Source organism: Syzygium oleosum, unplaced genomic scaffold (genome assembly GCF_021117445.2).
Source record: "Syzygium oleosum isolate NSW1041296 unplaced genomic scaffold, Sole_v2.1 Sole_v2.48, whole genome shotgun sequence".
Lineage (NCBI taxonomy): Eukaryota > Viridiplantae > Streptophyta > Magnoliopsida > Myrtales > Myrtaceae > Syzygium > Syzygium oleosum.
The window spans coordinates 1449721-1463725 of record NW_026607532.1 but is presented as its reverse complement, the minus strand read 5'-3'; the positions used below and the strand labels follow the sequence as shown (position 1 = coordinate 1463725).

Here is a 14005-nt window from a genome sequence, read left to right as displayed (position 1 = left end):
CTATTTGACGCCTTGGTCCGACCGATCAAACGCCTATTTTTAGCTATTGCACGCCCTCGCGGAGCACAAACGAGGTCCTTCGACCCTCCCCCCCCCATTCAGAACACGGGTTGAGTCGCTTGCCCTTATGAACTTCCTTAGTTCTTTTTCCAACAAGGTTCGGGTTGGAATATTTACAAGCATCCCGTGTATCCGACAAATAACTCTCGTCTTTCTCAACCGTCCGCCTCAAATGATGGACGATGGAACCGCCGTCGATGATCTCTGCAACTTTGCGGGACTGCTTCCCTGGACGATCTCGGCTTCAATGACCCGATAGTGGTGTGTTAGATGACGGTATTAACGGCGGCGGAGGGATGGGAGAGAGAATTCACAGAGTGGCTGGACATTCCAGGCCAAGTGCCCTTCCTTTGCTACTCTATCCTCAAATTATAATGAAGCAACGATAACTATGGCTGTGCAATCGGACCGGTTTTATTTGGGAACTTGATCGGACCGCCCTGAAATCTGGTCCGGTTCTAAGTTCCCGTTGGAGCAGGTCGGTCCCTAGTTTCGAGTGAAGAACCACCCAAGAACCGTACCGATCGGGCCGAATTTGAAATTGGTTTCATAAAGTCTAAAAATCCTAATTTTTCTTTTGGCATCTTTTTATCCATCTCTTATTTTTTTTTTATTCTTTCCAATCTCACTTAGACACTTTATGACTCTATCTCGCTTGTGACTCACCCTCCTCCTCACTCGCTCTCGGCTTGCCCTTGCTCGTTCCCGACTCCCCTTTGCTCCCTTGCCCCTGTTCATCTTATTTTGCTGTAAAAAAATGAAACAAAAGAAAAATAGGTTTTTAGGTATATTTAAGTGTTGATTGTTTGTTTGCAAAACAAACAAAATAGTGCTTTTTTCTTTGTCTCACATAGGAAAGTTTTGAGAAGGCATGTCACTTTATATGAGTGAGTGTCTTCTGGCTTGTTAAAGTGAAGATAATGTGGTGTGGACAAGACTCCTTAATACCCGCATGTGGGTGCACGAATAATTGCCTGATTATTAGGTGCACTTTGTGCGGTCGCAAACCTTAATTAGCACTAATTTCTGTTTATTTTATTATTTCATTTTTATTTATGAAATTCGGAATTAATAGAAATATAGTATTATTATTATTTGCTATTATTATTTTATTCCGAATTTTCATATATCTTTTTTAACTTGACTTTTGATTTTGTACCAATTCACTATACATCTGTTCGATGAAGGGAAGTCTTTGTTCAAAAGGGTGTGATTAGTGAGTCAGTTTTTGCATGGTTGAATATCAAGTCTCTTCATTCGGATTTTTAGACACTTTTTCATTCAGAAAAACAGCAGCCATTCTTTCTAATTATTTTTCTAGAGAGACTCTGGAGATATACCGAAATTGATATTCGGTATTCTCAATCGAGACTTCGTTGTATCTTGGAGGAAATTTGCCAGCGACTATTAGTAACTTTGTGGGGCAAATAATTCCTTAAAGAAAGTGATATCACGCTTCAAAGTCTGACTTCGTTGTTCATCCCTTTTGAAATTGAAGTTTCTTTTCTTCTACAATTCGAAGGAGCGTATTTTTCCAACACTAAGTGCCGGACCGAAAAAACAGAATAGGTTTTAAAGCCGGTTCCAAGGAAAACATGATATGTTCTAAGTTCGAAAATCTGAAAACCGGTTCCAACAGAGTCGGTTCTGGATTTCATATCCGGAACCTATCCACCTGTAACCGTTCACATCCTTAATAATAGCCATCTCCCCATTCACAAGACTACACCACGCAATTCATTATCGGTCCCACTCTATTCGATCATAGCCGAATAGCTATCTAATTCCATGACTGTGCCACCGCTCCATGGAACGAAGGCGAAAAGCGAGAAACCACCGTCCCCAGATTTAAAAACAAGTTGCCATCATGGTGGTGAGCCCGACTTGGAACAGTCAGCGGCGAACATGCGGTCACCGATTGAATGATCTCTCTGTCTCTCTGTCTCTCTCGTTTGGAAGTTTCAAACGTGTAGAGATGGGAAACGACGTGTTCAACTTTCGCACTCATCAATCAGGAACAAATCAAAGAACAAGAACACGATTCAAAAGCCCACGGACCCAAGTTTGAGACCAAGTTAACACGGTAATCCCATGAACGCTGGAATCGGAATATAGTCTGTATTCTAATCCCCATCCAAATGGAAAAAGAACGCCAACCCAGATTCCACTGACACCCCATTGTTCACCATCTCGAAGTCCCGAAGATTTCGTAATCTGTGTGGGCACTTTCTCTCTTTCTTGTTCTCTGACTCTGGACCCAACAAATTCTTGTTCAAACTCCGCATGGCTTTGAGACCCGTGATAAGGTTCCCGGGTCGCCACTCTCAAGATGGTACCTCCCCTTCTTTACGCGCTGGTCGTTGATTGCTTTTCTCGCCCGCGGTTTTTGGTGAAAAAAGTGAAGCCCGCCATGGCAATGGCGTGCTAGGATTTGGTGCTAGGTTTTGCTCGCTTTTGAGGAGGGGGAGGAGGGGAGGAGAGAGGGAGGGCGGGGCGGCGATGGCGAAGCCGGTGAGGTTCGAGGAGGTGGGTGCGGAGGTGCAGAAGGTTCTTGACGCGAACATGGACGAGGCGCCAGCGAGGAGGCGCGCTCGCGAGGCTTTTAAGGATGTGCAGCTCGGGATTGATCACGTTCTCTTCAAGGTAGTCGGTGTCGTCGTTGTTGTTGCCGTTGTGTTTGTCATGTCTGAACATAGATAATGTCTCTGTCTTGTTGCTTTCTCGCATTTACTGGGCGGTCGCAGAGTTAGGTGCTCCGGCATTGATTGATGTTTCAGATACTTTTCGACATCTCGTGACTGATGTTGGGATGTTTTCATACGTAGTAATTAATTCCCCTTACAAATTAGTTGTTCTCGTTGAATTCTGCTTATTTCCTGCAAGGGCAGGAAAAATGGTACAGCAATCTCGAGAATTTACTCTTTCAATGATGCTTTACTTCTAGGCATGGAATCCTAAGAAGATTCTTTCTTTTCCATCTGTTTTGTTAGTTGCTTACATTAGTTCAAGGTTGTCCGTGTTGGCCTCATGTTTGCGTCTGTTCTGTACTTTGTCGCATTGAACAGACATAAACTTCGTAAAGCATGCTACCCACATTAGTTCAACTCACGGTCCTTGCCATCGACTGAACTTAAAAGCACATTGCCGATTATCTTACTCGGCGTTGTGTGAGACGGCTGTGAACTTGCTATTCCCTGGGACTCTTGTTTGGGATTACTATTATCATTATGTTGCCATGTTTTTATTCACGGTTTTATTTGTCACCCAATTTTCTGCTACTGCGGACGTTGTAATTACAGAGTCGAGTTATTTATCAGGGGACATCTGATTTATTTGTGTTTTCTCTTGTCGCAGATGCCGCATAAAGGGTTGAAAATGGAGGAGGTAATAATAAACCTTATGGTCTATATTAGGTACTCCAGTTACATATTGGGAAGCCTTCATCTACTTGAGGATGATCATTGCGAAACTTTAGCACTCTCTGGTTGTCAGAGCCATCTTTCTGTGGTTTAGCTCCCATTATTCCTTGGAGCAACCTATTACATATACCCATCCAAGCCTATTGATTAATGCGTATCTTGTTATGCAAATGGAGAAGTGGAGTATCAGTTTGGTCCCAGACTGAAATGCGACATTGGTCTTCTTATGGTGCTCTTGCTAGTTGAACTTAGCTTGCTGGGATTCTATTTAAAGACACAAAACACACCTTAATGTACGTGCACCTACACACAGAATGCCAATTCTTATTCCTCAAGAAAATATAGGACTGAGTAAAAGGACAGACTTCTTTCTTTTACTTTTTGGCCATATTAGTTACCAGCAGAAGTGGCTCAGTTAAGGAGTTGTCTGATATTGGCTGCTCATGTTGCTTTTTATTCCAAAAAAGTTGGCTTTTATACACATCTCAGCACAAGGAAGTTAATCAGTTCATGTCCTTTGATTCAGAAATATGAGGTGAATTCTAGAGGACTGGAGATCTTCACAAAATGTTGGCTTCCAGGCACATCTCAGCTCAAAGCAGTTGTTTGCTATTGCCATGGTTACGGAGACACCTGCACCTTTTTCTTTGAAGGCATGTATTTCCTGCAAAAGGGAAGCAATTGGCTTTGTCTAATGAGTCCTCTGACACATCTAAATAAAATGCACTTTTTTGCAGGAATTGCGAGGAAATTGGCATCAGAAGGATATGGTGTGTTTGCGATGGATTACCCTGGATTAGGCCTTTCAGAAGGTCTTCACTGCTATATTCCAAGCTTTGACAGGATAGTTGATGACGTAATTGAATTTTTCTCCAAAGTTAAAGGTACGATAACAAGCCTCATCAAGTAGTCGCAACCTTTAGGTGCTTTGTTTAGAAGATAGATGATGAAAGCGTATTGCTGGCTAGATTTTTTCTGGGTGAAGCATACATGTGTCCAATGCCACTTTTGAATATGAAAAAATTCTCAAAATAGCTTCGACATGGTGTTCCAAGCCACCCTGGAGGTTGATTGCTGCCTCTGGACAGAACACTATACGGCTTTACGAAGTCATGTTTTGGAAAAGACTATTTTCTTAGTGGTAGCAAGTAGGTGAGTTTGGGTTATGTTGTGAAGGAACTTTGACCGCTAGATGGTACTGTTAGAATTTCAGACCTGATGAGGAATAAAAAATGCTTTGGTCTCTAAGTAGAGTGAAACTCTTGGTTCTTGATGAAAAGTTTCGGCTGAAGAGAGCCTTATCTGGATTGTTGACTACATGAACTCCGAGCACCCTATTGCTCTCGGGTGTATTTGAAAGAGCTGGTGAAAGGCAACATATCTGCGTATGACTGGGGCATCATATATGTCACCTATACGGCGTAGTTGTGGACTGACGAATGACGTGATCGTAATATATCACGCGGATGATCTTATTCATCAATGGGTGAAGCATCATACCAGGTTACCCATGGTCCTTTTTGAATTGTTCTTTCTCAGTTACAATCACAGCCAGTCCCTGCGGTTTTCTAGGAAATGTGTAGGACAGCCATCTTCTCCCTGAGGTTTTCTAGCAAATGTTTAAATCATGTGTCAAATGACTTCGATGTTGCCTCTTGCTGTGTCGCAATTGTCGAGCGGAAATTATTTAGCTCTTTTATCACAGAAAAAATTGCTGCGCATAATTGCATCCAAAATGCTTCTTCACTTCGATGAGCCGAAGCTGGTGTTCCTTACTCTATGATACTTTGCCCTCGTAATTTGCTGACAAAATACTATCCGACTCATTTCTAGTTGCATTTCTTTGTAGCTCCTTCGTGCCTGAGATCATTCTGCGAAGGACCATAAATGAACTTATTGGCCATCTTCAACCTGGATGCCCTTTTGGTCGATGAAAATACATGCACTTCAGCCTTCCGATGGTTTAGTAAAGAGAGATCTAACACCTTGCATGGCCTAAGAACCAGCTTCTTGAATGTGTATTCCTGTTGAAATGCTCCCCTCCCCATCAAGATCAGCCATAGAATGCTCTTGAAGAAACTTTAACTGATTTAGGTTATAAATGAATGAATAATCAAGATGCATAGCACCTGAATTTGGTTTCTTGAAGTCTGAGATTTTCTGTCCATGGATCCTGAAATGCATTCATTAGCCAGAAAGGAAGTTCATCGTGCTTTCCTAGGAAATTTTTACCTATAAATAATCCCTAACATTCTCTATATCTTGTATCACACTGGTGGTGATGGTTTCGTAAAAGAATTGCCCCTTTGCTAGGTATACATGCACAGGTTTCTTATCATTATTGTGCTTCTAAGAGCACATCATCGGAATGCATCTTTGTGCAACCTAATCTTCCTGCATATGGTCAAATTCCTTGCAGAGAAACCGGATTACCGTGCTCTTCCAAGCTTCCTCTTTGGGCATTCTATGGGTGGGGCTGTTGCCCTCAAGGTGCACCTAAAACAGCCTAATGCTTGGGATGGTGCTGTTCTTGTTGCACCTATGTGCAAAGTATGTCTCCCAAGCCAGTCTTATGTTAATTTTCTTTTTGGCTGTGGCGTTTAATGGGTAGTTAATGAAAGTCAGTTCTCTAGATTGCAGATGATATGGTCCCTCCATGGATACTCACGCAGATCCTAATTGGTGTAGCCAAGTTTTTACCAAAGCAGAAGTTAGTTCCAGAGAAGGATTTGGCTGAAGCAGCTTTTAGGGAACCAAAGAAGAGAGCACAGGTTTGTTTCTATTCAAGCATTATTTGGATGCAAGAATCGTTATGGAAAGATACACAGTCCTAGTTAATAGTGATGCTTCAGAGTTTTCTGCTGTGATGATGTTTCTCTTCAGTCCTTCAAATGCCTTGGGCACCTCCAGCCCTCCTCTTTGAGACATTTTAATCTTGTGTATTTGTTTCTGTATCAAAACATAACACAGTTTAACATGTAGCTATGATATATGACAACTTCTCTATTGCAGACTGCCTATAATGTTATTGCCTACAAACACAAACCACGCCTACAGACTGCTGTACAGCTGCTAAGGACTACTCAAGAGATAGAGCGCCGGTTGCAAGAGGTATCTCCATGCCATGACTCCTAATTGATTCAGTCATTTAAATCAGATGCATCTTGTGTCTATGAAACTTGGGTTCTCCAAGAAGCATGTATTGGGTCATTTTCAACCTCTGTCAGACAGGATACGCTTTTATACTTCTAGATACTAGTTATGTACTCCAGGATCTCTGAAAATTTGAGTTACACACTTGAGGATACTCTGAATATGTGAAATTTCCATGAAGACATTTTATTAAATACTCAGCTATGTTTTTTTTTTTTGATCGAAAAATACTCAGCTATGTTTAGATGGTACTTTCACTAAATCTTGAGTTTATAAAACTTGAAGAAATATCCACTTGAAGAAAAATATTTTCAGTTTATATTATATGAAAGTTTCATGGTTCGATTTTCGGACTTAAACTAACTGGAAGGGATTGAGATGACACTAAGCTTTTTTGGAGTGAAGTCATCACTGTTACAGTTATCTCTGTGCTTGTATTAGTATCTGCATGTGTATTGAAGTAAGAATAAGTCATATGATCTTGAGCTCACATTTGATTTTGTTTTTTTTTTTTCTATCTTTGTACTCTAGCAACAACTTGATGCATATCCAGTGATGGATGCTATAACGTTGATAAGAATCACTCTTTTCTGATCACTCCAGTATAGTGGGATCTAGAGCTGCTTGAGGCTTTTCCGTGCTACTCTTTTTTGTACATTATAAACCTTGTTTATGCATGATAGCATGGGTGTTTGCATTGTAATTTGTGAGTTCTGATTTTTCTTGGTTTTCTATGGACAAATATAGTCCTGCTTTCGCCTTGGCTCTTGATATAATTATATGTAGGCCTACCAGGTTAGGTTAAAGACTGTCTCAGTTTGAGTGATTGACAAGAATTTACTGAATCTAACTTACAATTATCATGCTGGAACTTGCTAGGTCTCGCTGCCGCTTCTGATTCTGCACGGAGAGGCTGATAGAGTAACTGATCCATCGGTGAGCAAGGCCCTGAACGAGAAGGCTAGCAGTAAGGACAAGAAGCTCATCATGTATCCTGATGCTTATCATGCTCTTCTCGAGGGTGAACCAGATGAAACGATTCTTCGTGTTTTCGGTGATATCATCTCCTGGCTCGATGAGCACAGCTTGAAAAGCACCGCGTGATGGCGGACTTGTATGCTATGTAACGACAAATCCACATTGATTTATTGAGGTATCTAATAATACTCGTGTCCCAGAGTAAAACTTTGGGTGTCAATCCACCCAACTTCTGCCGTCTGGTGACGGAGAAATAAGTGAATATTTTGTACGAAGTTCGGTGCTTTGACGATGACGCACTTGCTAGCTGTACAGATGATTCGTATTGACTAATGAATAAAAGTATATAACTTCACTAATTATTTTGAAACAAACAATGTAGTCAACAGGAGGATACTCAGCCTGGCATAAGTTGAACGGAAGTAAGTACTAAGCACGCTGCAGAACCTTTCACAACGAGAGATTAGAAGGTTTTCTCAAAGGCCTTGGGGTTGCATTATCCTAAAGCCCTAGTTGTAAAGCGTTACTCTAAATGTACGCAACACTAGCCTCTCATGAAGTGAAGAAACCTGGGAACAAAGCCCTATACGGGCGAGGCTCTTGCACTCGTGGCGACGGAAGATCTCAGCCGTCCAACAGCTCAGTCGCATCCATCAATCGGGTTCCGACAAGATTTTGGCCCTTCACTGAAGGATTGCAATCAGCTTAAGAGAAAACTGTGAAAGGGGTCGCTTTCGATGACCGTGACCCATTAGAGCGCCTAAAATATTCCTCTTTTTTAGGCAAGTTGGATTGTAATCTTCCGAAAAAAACAGCAAACACTTGAAGAATCGTACGAATCCCGTTTAGATGCACGTAATCCGACGTGTGGACACATGGGTGGTCGGAGAAAACCTACTAAGCGAGGCAAAACAAGAAAGGAAGAAAGAAGACAACCTAATACAGGGATCTATCTTATACGTCCAGCCAGTGGCAATTTCAGCATACTCGCTCAAAAGCTTTGGGGAGATGTCATTAATGGGACTCGACCTACATGTTGAGCGCACGTGGGCAGCTCTGCTTCCGTTTTTCTGGTGCTTCAACTCAGTGCGCTCCTCCTGGTGACTTTCTTCGTACAAGAAAGCAAAGCACCTTTTTCTGTTTCGCACTATTTTCTCTCTGTCTCTCACTCTCGTCCTTTGAGCTGCGGGTCTTCGCTTGCCCAACTCGAAATAGAAAATACCCACTTCACTCTCTCTCTCTCTCTCTCTCTCTCTCTTTTCGGAGGCTCAAGCTGTAATTCGTTATAAAAGCATTAAGCGGATGAAGAAGGCGTTATCGGGTTTGGACATCTCGTTCTTGCTGCAAAAATGGGCTTCTCTTCTTGCTTGTGCCATGCTCACTTCCCTCCACTCCAGGTATCAATCCGATCCTTTTTTTCTCTGTTCTCGTTTCTTGAAGTGCCCTTTTTTTTCTTGTGATTCCCAGTTTGAGCTCCGTTTTCGTGTTGTTTGGTTTCTTTCCACGTTCCGGATTTTGAATGTTCCGGGCGTTCTTGAAAGGCCCTTTGCTCGAACCGTTCTGTGTTTGATTGTTGATTATGTATTTGCGGGTGTCCCGTTGGGAAACACTAAAATGAAATGACAAAAAGAAAGAAAGTGTTCGAATTTTAGTCTGCTTCATTGAGGGTAATTTCGTTGGAAATGAAGTACGTGTTTCTTGTTGCTTCGATTCGTTCAGCAGATGATAAAAATAATGCAGTAAGTCAGCATTTCCATTCTCTGTTGAGCATTTCACATGTCCTGAAAATTGGTCATATACATCCTCAACTTACTTGCAATCTACCTCTCTTGTTTTTGTAATGTCCTGTGTGCTTATCTGTAACTCTCCGTTACTCTGTACCTCTGGGTGATTTCTTGTGCTTGATTTGGCAAAGTTTCAAGTGTTGGTACTGTCATGGGATTCAAGCAGGCCGCTTGAATGTCGTGTTACCAAAAGCTATTCCTTTGCTTTAATGTGGACCTCTGTTGGGAGAATCACAATCCCAAACGCACAGCGTAATTGATCAATCGATTAGTTGCTCCTGTTAGTTGCGTATTGTTCTTTCCTCTCTTACACCTCTAATATCCCTCTGGAAGTAAAGAGTTATGCGGCCGTGTCTGGTGTATTGTACAAGGATGGGCTATGACCTGTCAATTGTAGCAGATTGGAATATAATGCCTTCCTACCTGCAATGGCTCAATTTCATTTATCATATTTTTTGGTGCATGCTTATTGACGCTGTGTTACTAAAGTATATGACTAGTTAAGTCGATAAGAGCCTTTAAAAACATGGCATAGACGGTTTTGTGAAACTTATCGTGATATGAAACACATAAAATCGGTGTCGATTTTTCCCCATTTGTAGGTTAGCTGAAAGGGGATTTTAGGATGCAGGGCACAATTCGGATGAACTGGAAAGTTTATAAACATCGACACTAAGATTACCTATCATCATTCTTCTAGATAAGTTGGAATATTGCATCGTTTTCAGTTCATGTTTCTCATAATAGATAAGTCCGATAATGGAAGTATGAGGTTACAGCAGGACCATAAACAAAACGATTATCTGTTTTGAAAACTGAAATAATGATTTAAATCCCTCAGTTCCATGAAGAACTTCGTTCACAATTTAGATGGACCTTGTCTGGGGCTGAGAGCTTTCTTACAATTTCAACTTCATTTGGACAGATTGGCAGTTCAAGATTGATAAAAAACGCTTCAGATCGAAATTCTATCGGAGCACGTCAAAGATCCTCATTTCCTCTGAAAGGTAGTAACACTGAGCTTTTAGGCCTACAGATTCCGAGGGCAGGAGACAACATACGCAGGGAGTGGAGTTTTGCCCAAGGATCAAGAATTGTTACAATACCATACTCAGCAAGAGTCATCCGAAACCAGAAAGCCCTTGGATTACATGCTTCTTGTAAGTTTCGCAAAACTTGACGCTTTCTCGTTACAATACCGTACTCATCAATTCACCATACACGTGTCTTGTTGGATGGATAAAATTGATTTTGCTTCCCTGTGACGAGTTAATTTAACCTTTCAGTTGTCGTGGCTCCACACGACACACAATCTGAGACAAAAATGTGATTATTTCATCTGTCAATCTTTAATTTGTTAAGGAAAGTTAGGTTTCTGAGAAAGTAGAACAGGATTGAATGGTTCAATGTGCAAGTATGGTGAATTGATGGAGTAGATCTTTTGATACTCCTAGAGCAGTCAATCACAACCATCAATCCTAGAAAAAGATAACAGTAGGACCCACAAAAAAATCAAAACAGACGGTCGAGATTACATCTGGAGTAAAGAAAAAAATTCATTCTGGGAGTACCTAAAATTTTTCACACTACCTTTAGCGCCATATCTCAAACTATTAACCCGTTGCAGGGTTGACAACATCTCAAATTGCTAGCAGTGCTTTCACTTGGGGAACTGTAGCTGTTCTCCCTTTCTACACTCTCATGGTTGTGGCTCCTAAGGCTGAACTGGTATTTTCCCTCCTCCCTCTCTTCTTTTTTTAACTGTTGATTTGCATAGTCCTTTAAATACTTAATATCTGATGTCGGTGCATTGTTTTAAGGTTACTGCAAATTCTATGGTTCTATGTAGCGAGTTCATCTGATGACATCAATTTTAGAAATGCTCTCATGAGGGGGGAATATGTCTCTTTTTTACTTATTAGCCGTTATCCAACTTGCAGTCTTACTGCTTGCATGTTAGTCGGTTGAACTTAAAATTGCTTGATGGATTCACTTAAGTGGGTTATGCAGATTGTTTGCTATTGTCTGCTGCGTCAAGATAAAAACCTGTGGTGAATTTTTATTTTGGACAATTCTTGCTTGCTGTACATGTTGTGCGAACCAGAGGGTCCAAATCTTCTGTTTTCTCCATGTAATCAAGCTTGAATTTTGATGTTTTCAATTGGCCCGATGATATTAATTTGTGATACAAGGTTATTATATTTGAGCAAAATGCAGACTAAGAAATCCATGAAGACCGGTGTACCATTTATTGTGCTCGGGCTTTTCTATGCATACTTATTATACCTCTCCTGGACACCTGACACGCTAAAGGCGATGTTTTCAAGCAAATATTACTTGCCAGAGGTGTGTGTTCGATTAGAAGAAGCTGGTTCTATAATTTTGTGCTCTTTGTACATTTGATTCCAATCCATCTATCGTTTTTCTCAGACAACTATCGTGCTATTTTATGAGTCTTCCGATCTCGATGTTGTTTGTGAATTGTGCAGCTTCCTGGGATTGCAAAGTTGTTCACAAATGAAATGACTGTAGCTTCTGGATGGATTCACTTACTGGCCGTAGATCTCTTCGCTGCAAGGTCTCTCTCTCTCTCTCTCTCTCTCTCTCTCTCTCTCACATGCACGCACGCACAATATTGACAGTTGCATCGTACCAAATGCAGGCAGGTCTTCCAGGATGGATTGGAAAACCAAATCGAGACACGGCATTCAGTCTCTCTTTGCTTGCTGTTCTGTCCCATTGGAATCGCCACTCATTTCGTCACAAAAGCACTGACCAGTGGAAACAAATATGATATAAAGCATTAACGGAATAACTTCATTTGGTGAATCATTGAAATTCCATGTACATTCTCTTTGCCAACACTATCATTCATGTTGTTTCCTTCATCGATATATTATCCATCATTGCCTACCCATTTCTGGATGTAGAGCATTGAGGTGAGTGTGGATGAAGTTAAGGATTTCTTCCTGTCACTGTACCCTGAACTTCCTCCAGACCTCCTCCTTGACCAGGACAATGAGGTCGAGCATGTCTGGCGAGGTTGAGGTGCCGATGATTATGAAGATGTTCGCAGGTTTTGTGGAAACTGTTGCCCCTCCCACTCTAACCTTTAGGGCCTGCTTGTTCAACCAAAGTCGCGGTTGCGACTCCTGAATTTATGGTGTTAAAAGACCCGAGCTTGTGCTTCTTTTGCCTATTGGCCGCGAGTTCTTCTCTCGTGTGCGAACCACGAGTAAAGGGGTTAGATTCGCTCGGTGCGGAAACTACAGTGACTTTGAAAAGACAAAACACATAGCTTTTCTAGATAAGCAGGTTTTGCGTAGAATTCGAGGCCCAAGGTGGCGAGCAATGGCGTACTTGATAAAAGGAAAACAAAAAGAATCCTAATTCAACCTTTCCGTGTACTCTTGCGGCCTTGCCGCTTCATCCTCGCAAAGTCTGGCGAGCTCTGCAGCTGAGAATGCTACTGAAAGGGCCACGGCTGGTAGCCAAAGTTAAGCCATAATTTTCGTACAGCGTTCACTTAAATGCCATAACTTTTTTTTGGCTCACTTAAGTATCACTTCCGACAAAAAGTGATCACTTGAGTGCCGTCAGCCATTTGACAGCCGGAAAATCTGACGTGGACACCGGTCGTCTTATGTGGCTTCATCGAAGCTGACGTGGATGATATTTTTATTTTTTTTGAATTTTTCCTTTTTTTTTGCAAATTTTTTTTTCAATGCTGGCGAGGGCCACTGGCGATCCTCGCCGGCTGCGAAGGCCTCGCCCAGATTGGGCGACGGCCGCCTTGCCCTCAGTCGCGAAGGCCGTCGTCAGATCTGGGCGACAGCGAGCGAGGCGGCCTCGCCAGATCTGGTGATGGCCTTCGCCGCCTCGCTTGCGACCGCGAAGGCCCTGGGCGAGGCGGCGAAGGCCGTCGCCAAATCTAGGCGGCCGGGAGTGAGGTGGCCTCGCAAGATCTGGCGACGGCCTTCGCCGCCTCACCCGCGACCAGTGAGGCCGCGATGGCTTGGCCAAGGGCCTTCGCGGCCGGCGAAGGCTCTCGCCAGATCTGGCGAGGCTGCCTCGCTTGCGGCTGCCCAGATCTGGCGACGGCCTTTGCGGCCTCGCCCAAGGCCTTCGCGGTCGAGGGTAAGGCGGTCGTCGCCCAATCTGAGCGAGGCCTTTGCAGCCGGCGAGGGTTCCCAGTGACCCTCGTCGGCATTGAAAATAAAAAAAAGAAAAGAAAAATTCAAAAAAATATTAAAAAAATCCACGTCGGATGGAAAATTAATAAAAAAATCCACGCAAGATGGTTTGCTGGAAATGACACTCAAATGATCTATTTTCGCCGGAAGTGGCACTCAAGTGATCTTTTTTTTGTCGAAAGTGACACTTAAGTGAGCGAAAAAAAAGTTATGGTACTCAAGTGAACGCCGTACAAAAGTTATGGCACTCCTAGTATCCTTATCCCAAAGTTAAGGTCACTTCTGCGGCTGTCTTAAACTTCCTGGTCATCGGCGGCAATTTCAAAGCTATCAAGAACACCGGCTGTCTCCTTGAAGCATAAGAAAGATGATGAAGTCACTTTCATATGCGATGCGGGGAGTGGATTATGTTTTGGTT

The 14005-nt window shown here is 42.4% G+C and overlaps 2 protein-coding genes across 4 annotated transcripts; both read left to right on the top strand.

Moving 5' to 3' along the window:
• Positions 1-2002: 2002 nt before the first annotated feature.
• LOC115681397 (caffeoylshikimate esterase) lies at positions 2003-7885 on the top strand. Its single transcript, XM_030605330.2, has 8 exons — positions 2003-2703; positions 3415-3444; positions 4006-4132; positions 4217-4363; positions 5899-6029; positions 6113-6250; positions 6492-6590; positions 7512-7885. The coding sequence occupies exons 1-8, from the start codon at positions 2560-2562 to the stop codon at positions 7734-7736; spliced, it is 1041 nt and encodes a 346-aa protein (XP_030461190.1). The 5' UTR covers positions 2003-2559; the 3' UTR covers positions 7737-7885.
• A 697-nt stretch (positions 7886-8582) lies between these two features.
• LOC115681398 (protein ABA DEFICIENT 4, chloroplastic) lies at positions 8583-12566 on the top strand. 3 transcript variants are annotated; one of them, XM_056306890.1, is made up of 7 exons: positions 8592-9007; positions 10320-10554; positions 11022-11122; positions 11612-11740; positions 11884-11972; positions 12057-12218; positions 12325-12566. In XM_056306890.1, the coding sequence occupies exons 1-6, from the start codon at positions 8960-8962 to the stop codon at positions 12199-12201; spliced, it is 747 nt and encodes a 248-aa protein (XP_056162865.1). In that variant the 5' UTR covers positions 8592-8959; the 3' UTR covers positions 12202-12218; positions 12325-12566. The 3 variants fall into 3 exon arrangements, with proteins under 3 accessions (XP_056162866.1, XP_056162865.1, XP_030461194.2); XM_030605334.2 differs by lacking the exon at positions 12325-12566 and having other exon boundaries at positions 8594-9007; positions 12057-12311; XM_056306891.1 differs by lacking the exons at positions 11612-11740; positions 12325-12566 and having other exon boundaries at positions 8583-9007; positions 12057-12311.
• Positions 12567-14005: the final 1439 nt, after the last annotated feature.

Excerpts from the sequence above, each read along its gene's own strand:
- LOC115681397 (XM_030605330.2), top strand. The coding sequence starts at position 2,560 with ATGGCGAAGCCGGTGAGGTTCGAGGAGGTGGGTGCGGAGGTGCAGAAG. Across the intron at positions 4,364-5,898 it reads ATTTTTCTCCAAAGTTAAAG|AGAAACCGGATTACCGTGCT; the intron begins GTACGATAACAA and ends AATTCCTTGCAG. Across the intron at positions 6,591-7,511 it reads TAGAGCGCCGGTTGCAAGAG|GTCTCGCTGCCGCTTCTGAT; the intron begins GTATCTCCATGC and ends GGAACTTGCTAG.
- LOC115681398 (XM_056306890.1), top strand. The coding sequence starts at position 8,960 with ATGGGCTTCTCTTCTTGCTTGTGCCATGCTCACTTCCCTCCACTCCAG. Across the intron at positions 10,555-11,021 it reads CCTTGGATTACATGCTTCTT|GGTTGACAACATCTCAAATT; the intron begins GTAAGTTTCGCA and ends AACCCGTTGCAG. Across the intron at positions 11,123-11,611 it reads TGGCTCCTAAGGCTGAACTG|ACTAAGAAATCCATGAAGAC; the intron begins GTATTTTCCCTC and ends AGCAAAATGCAG.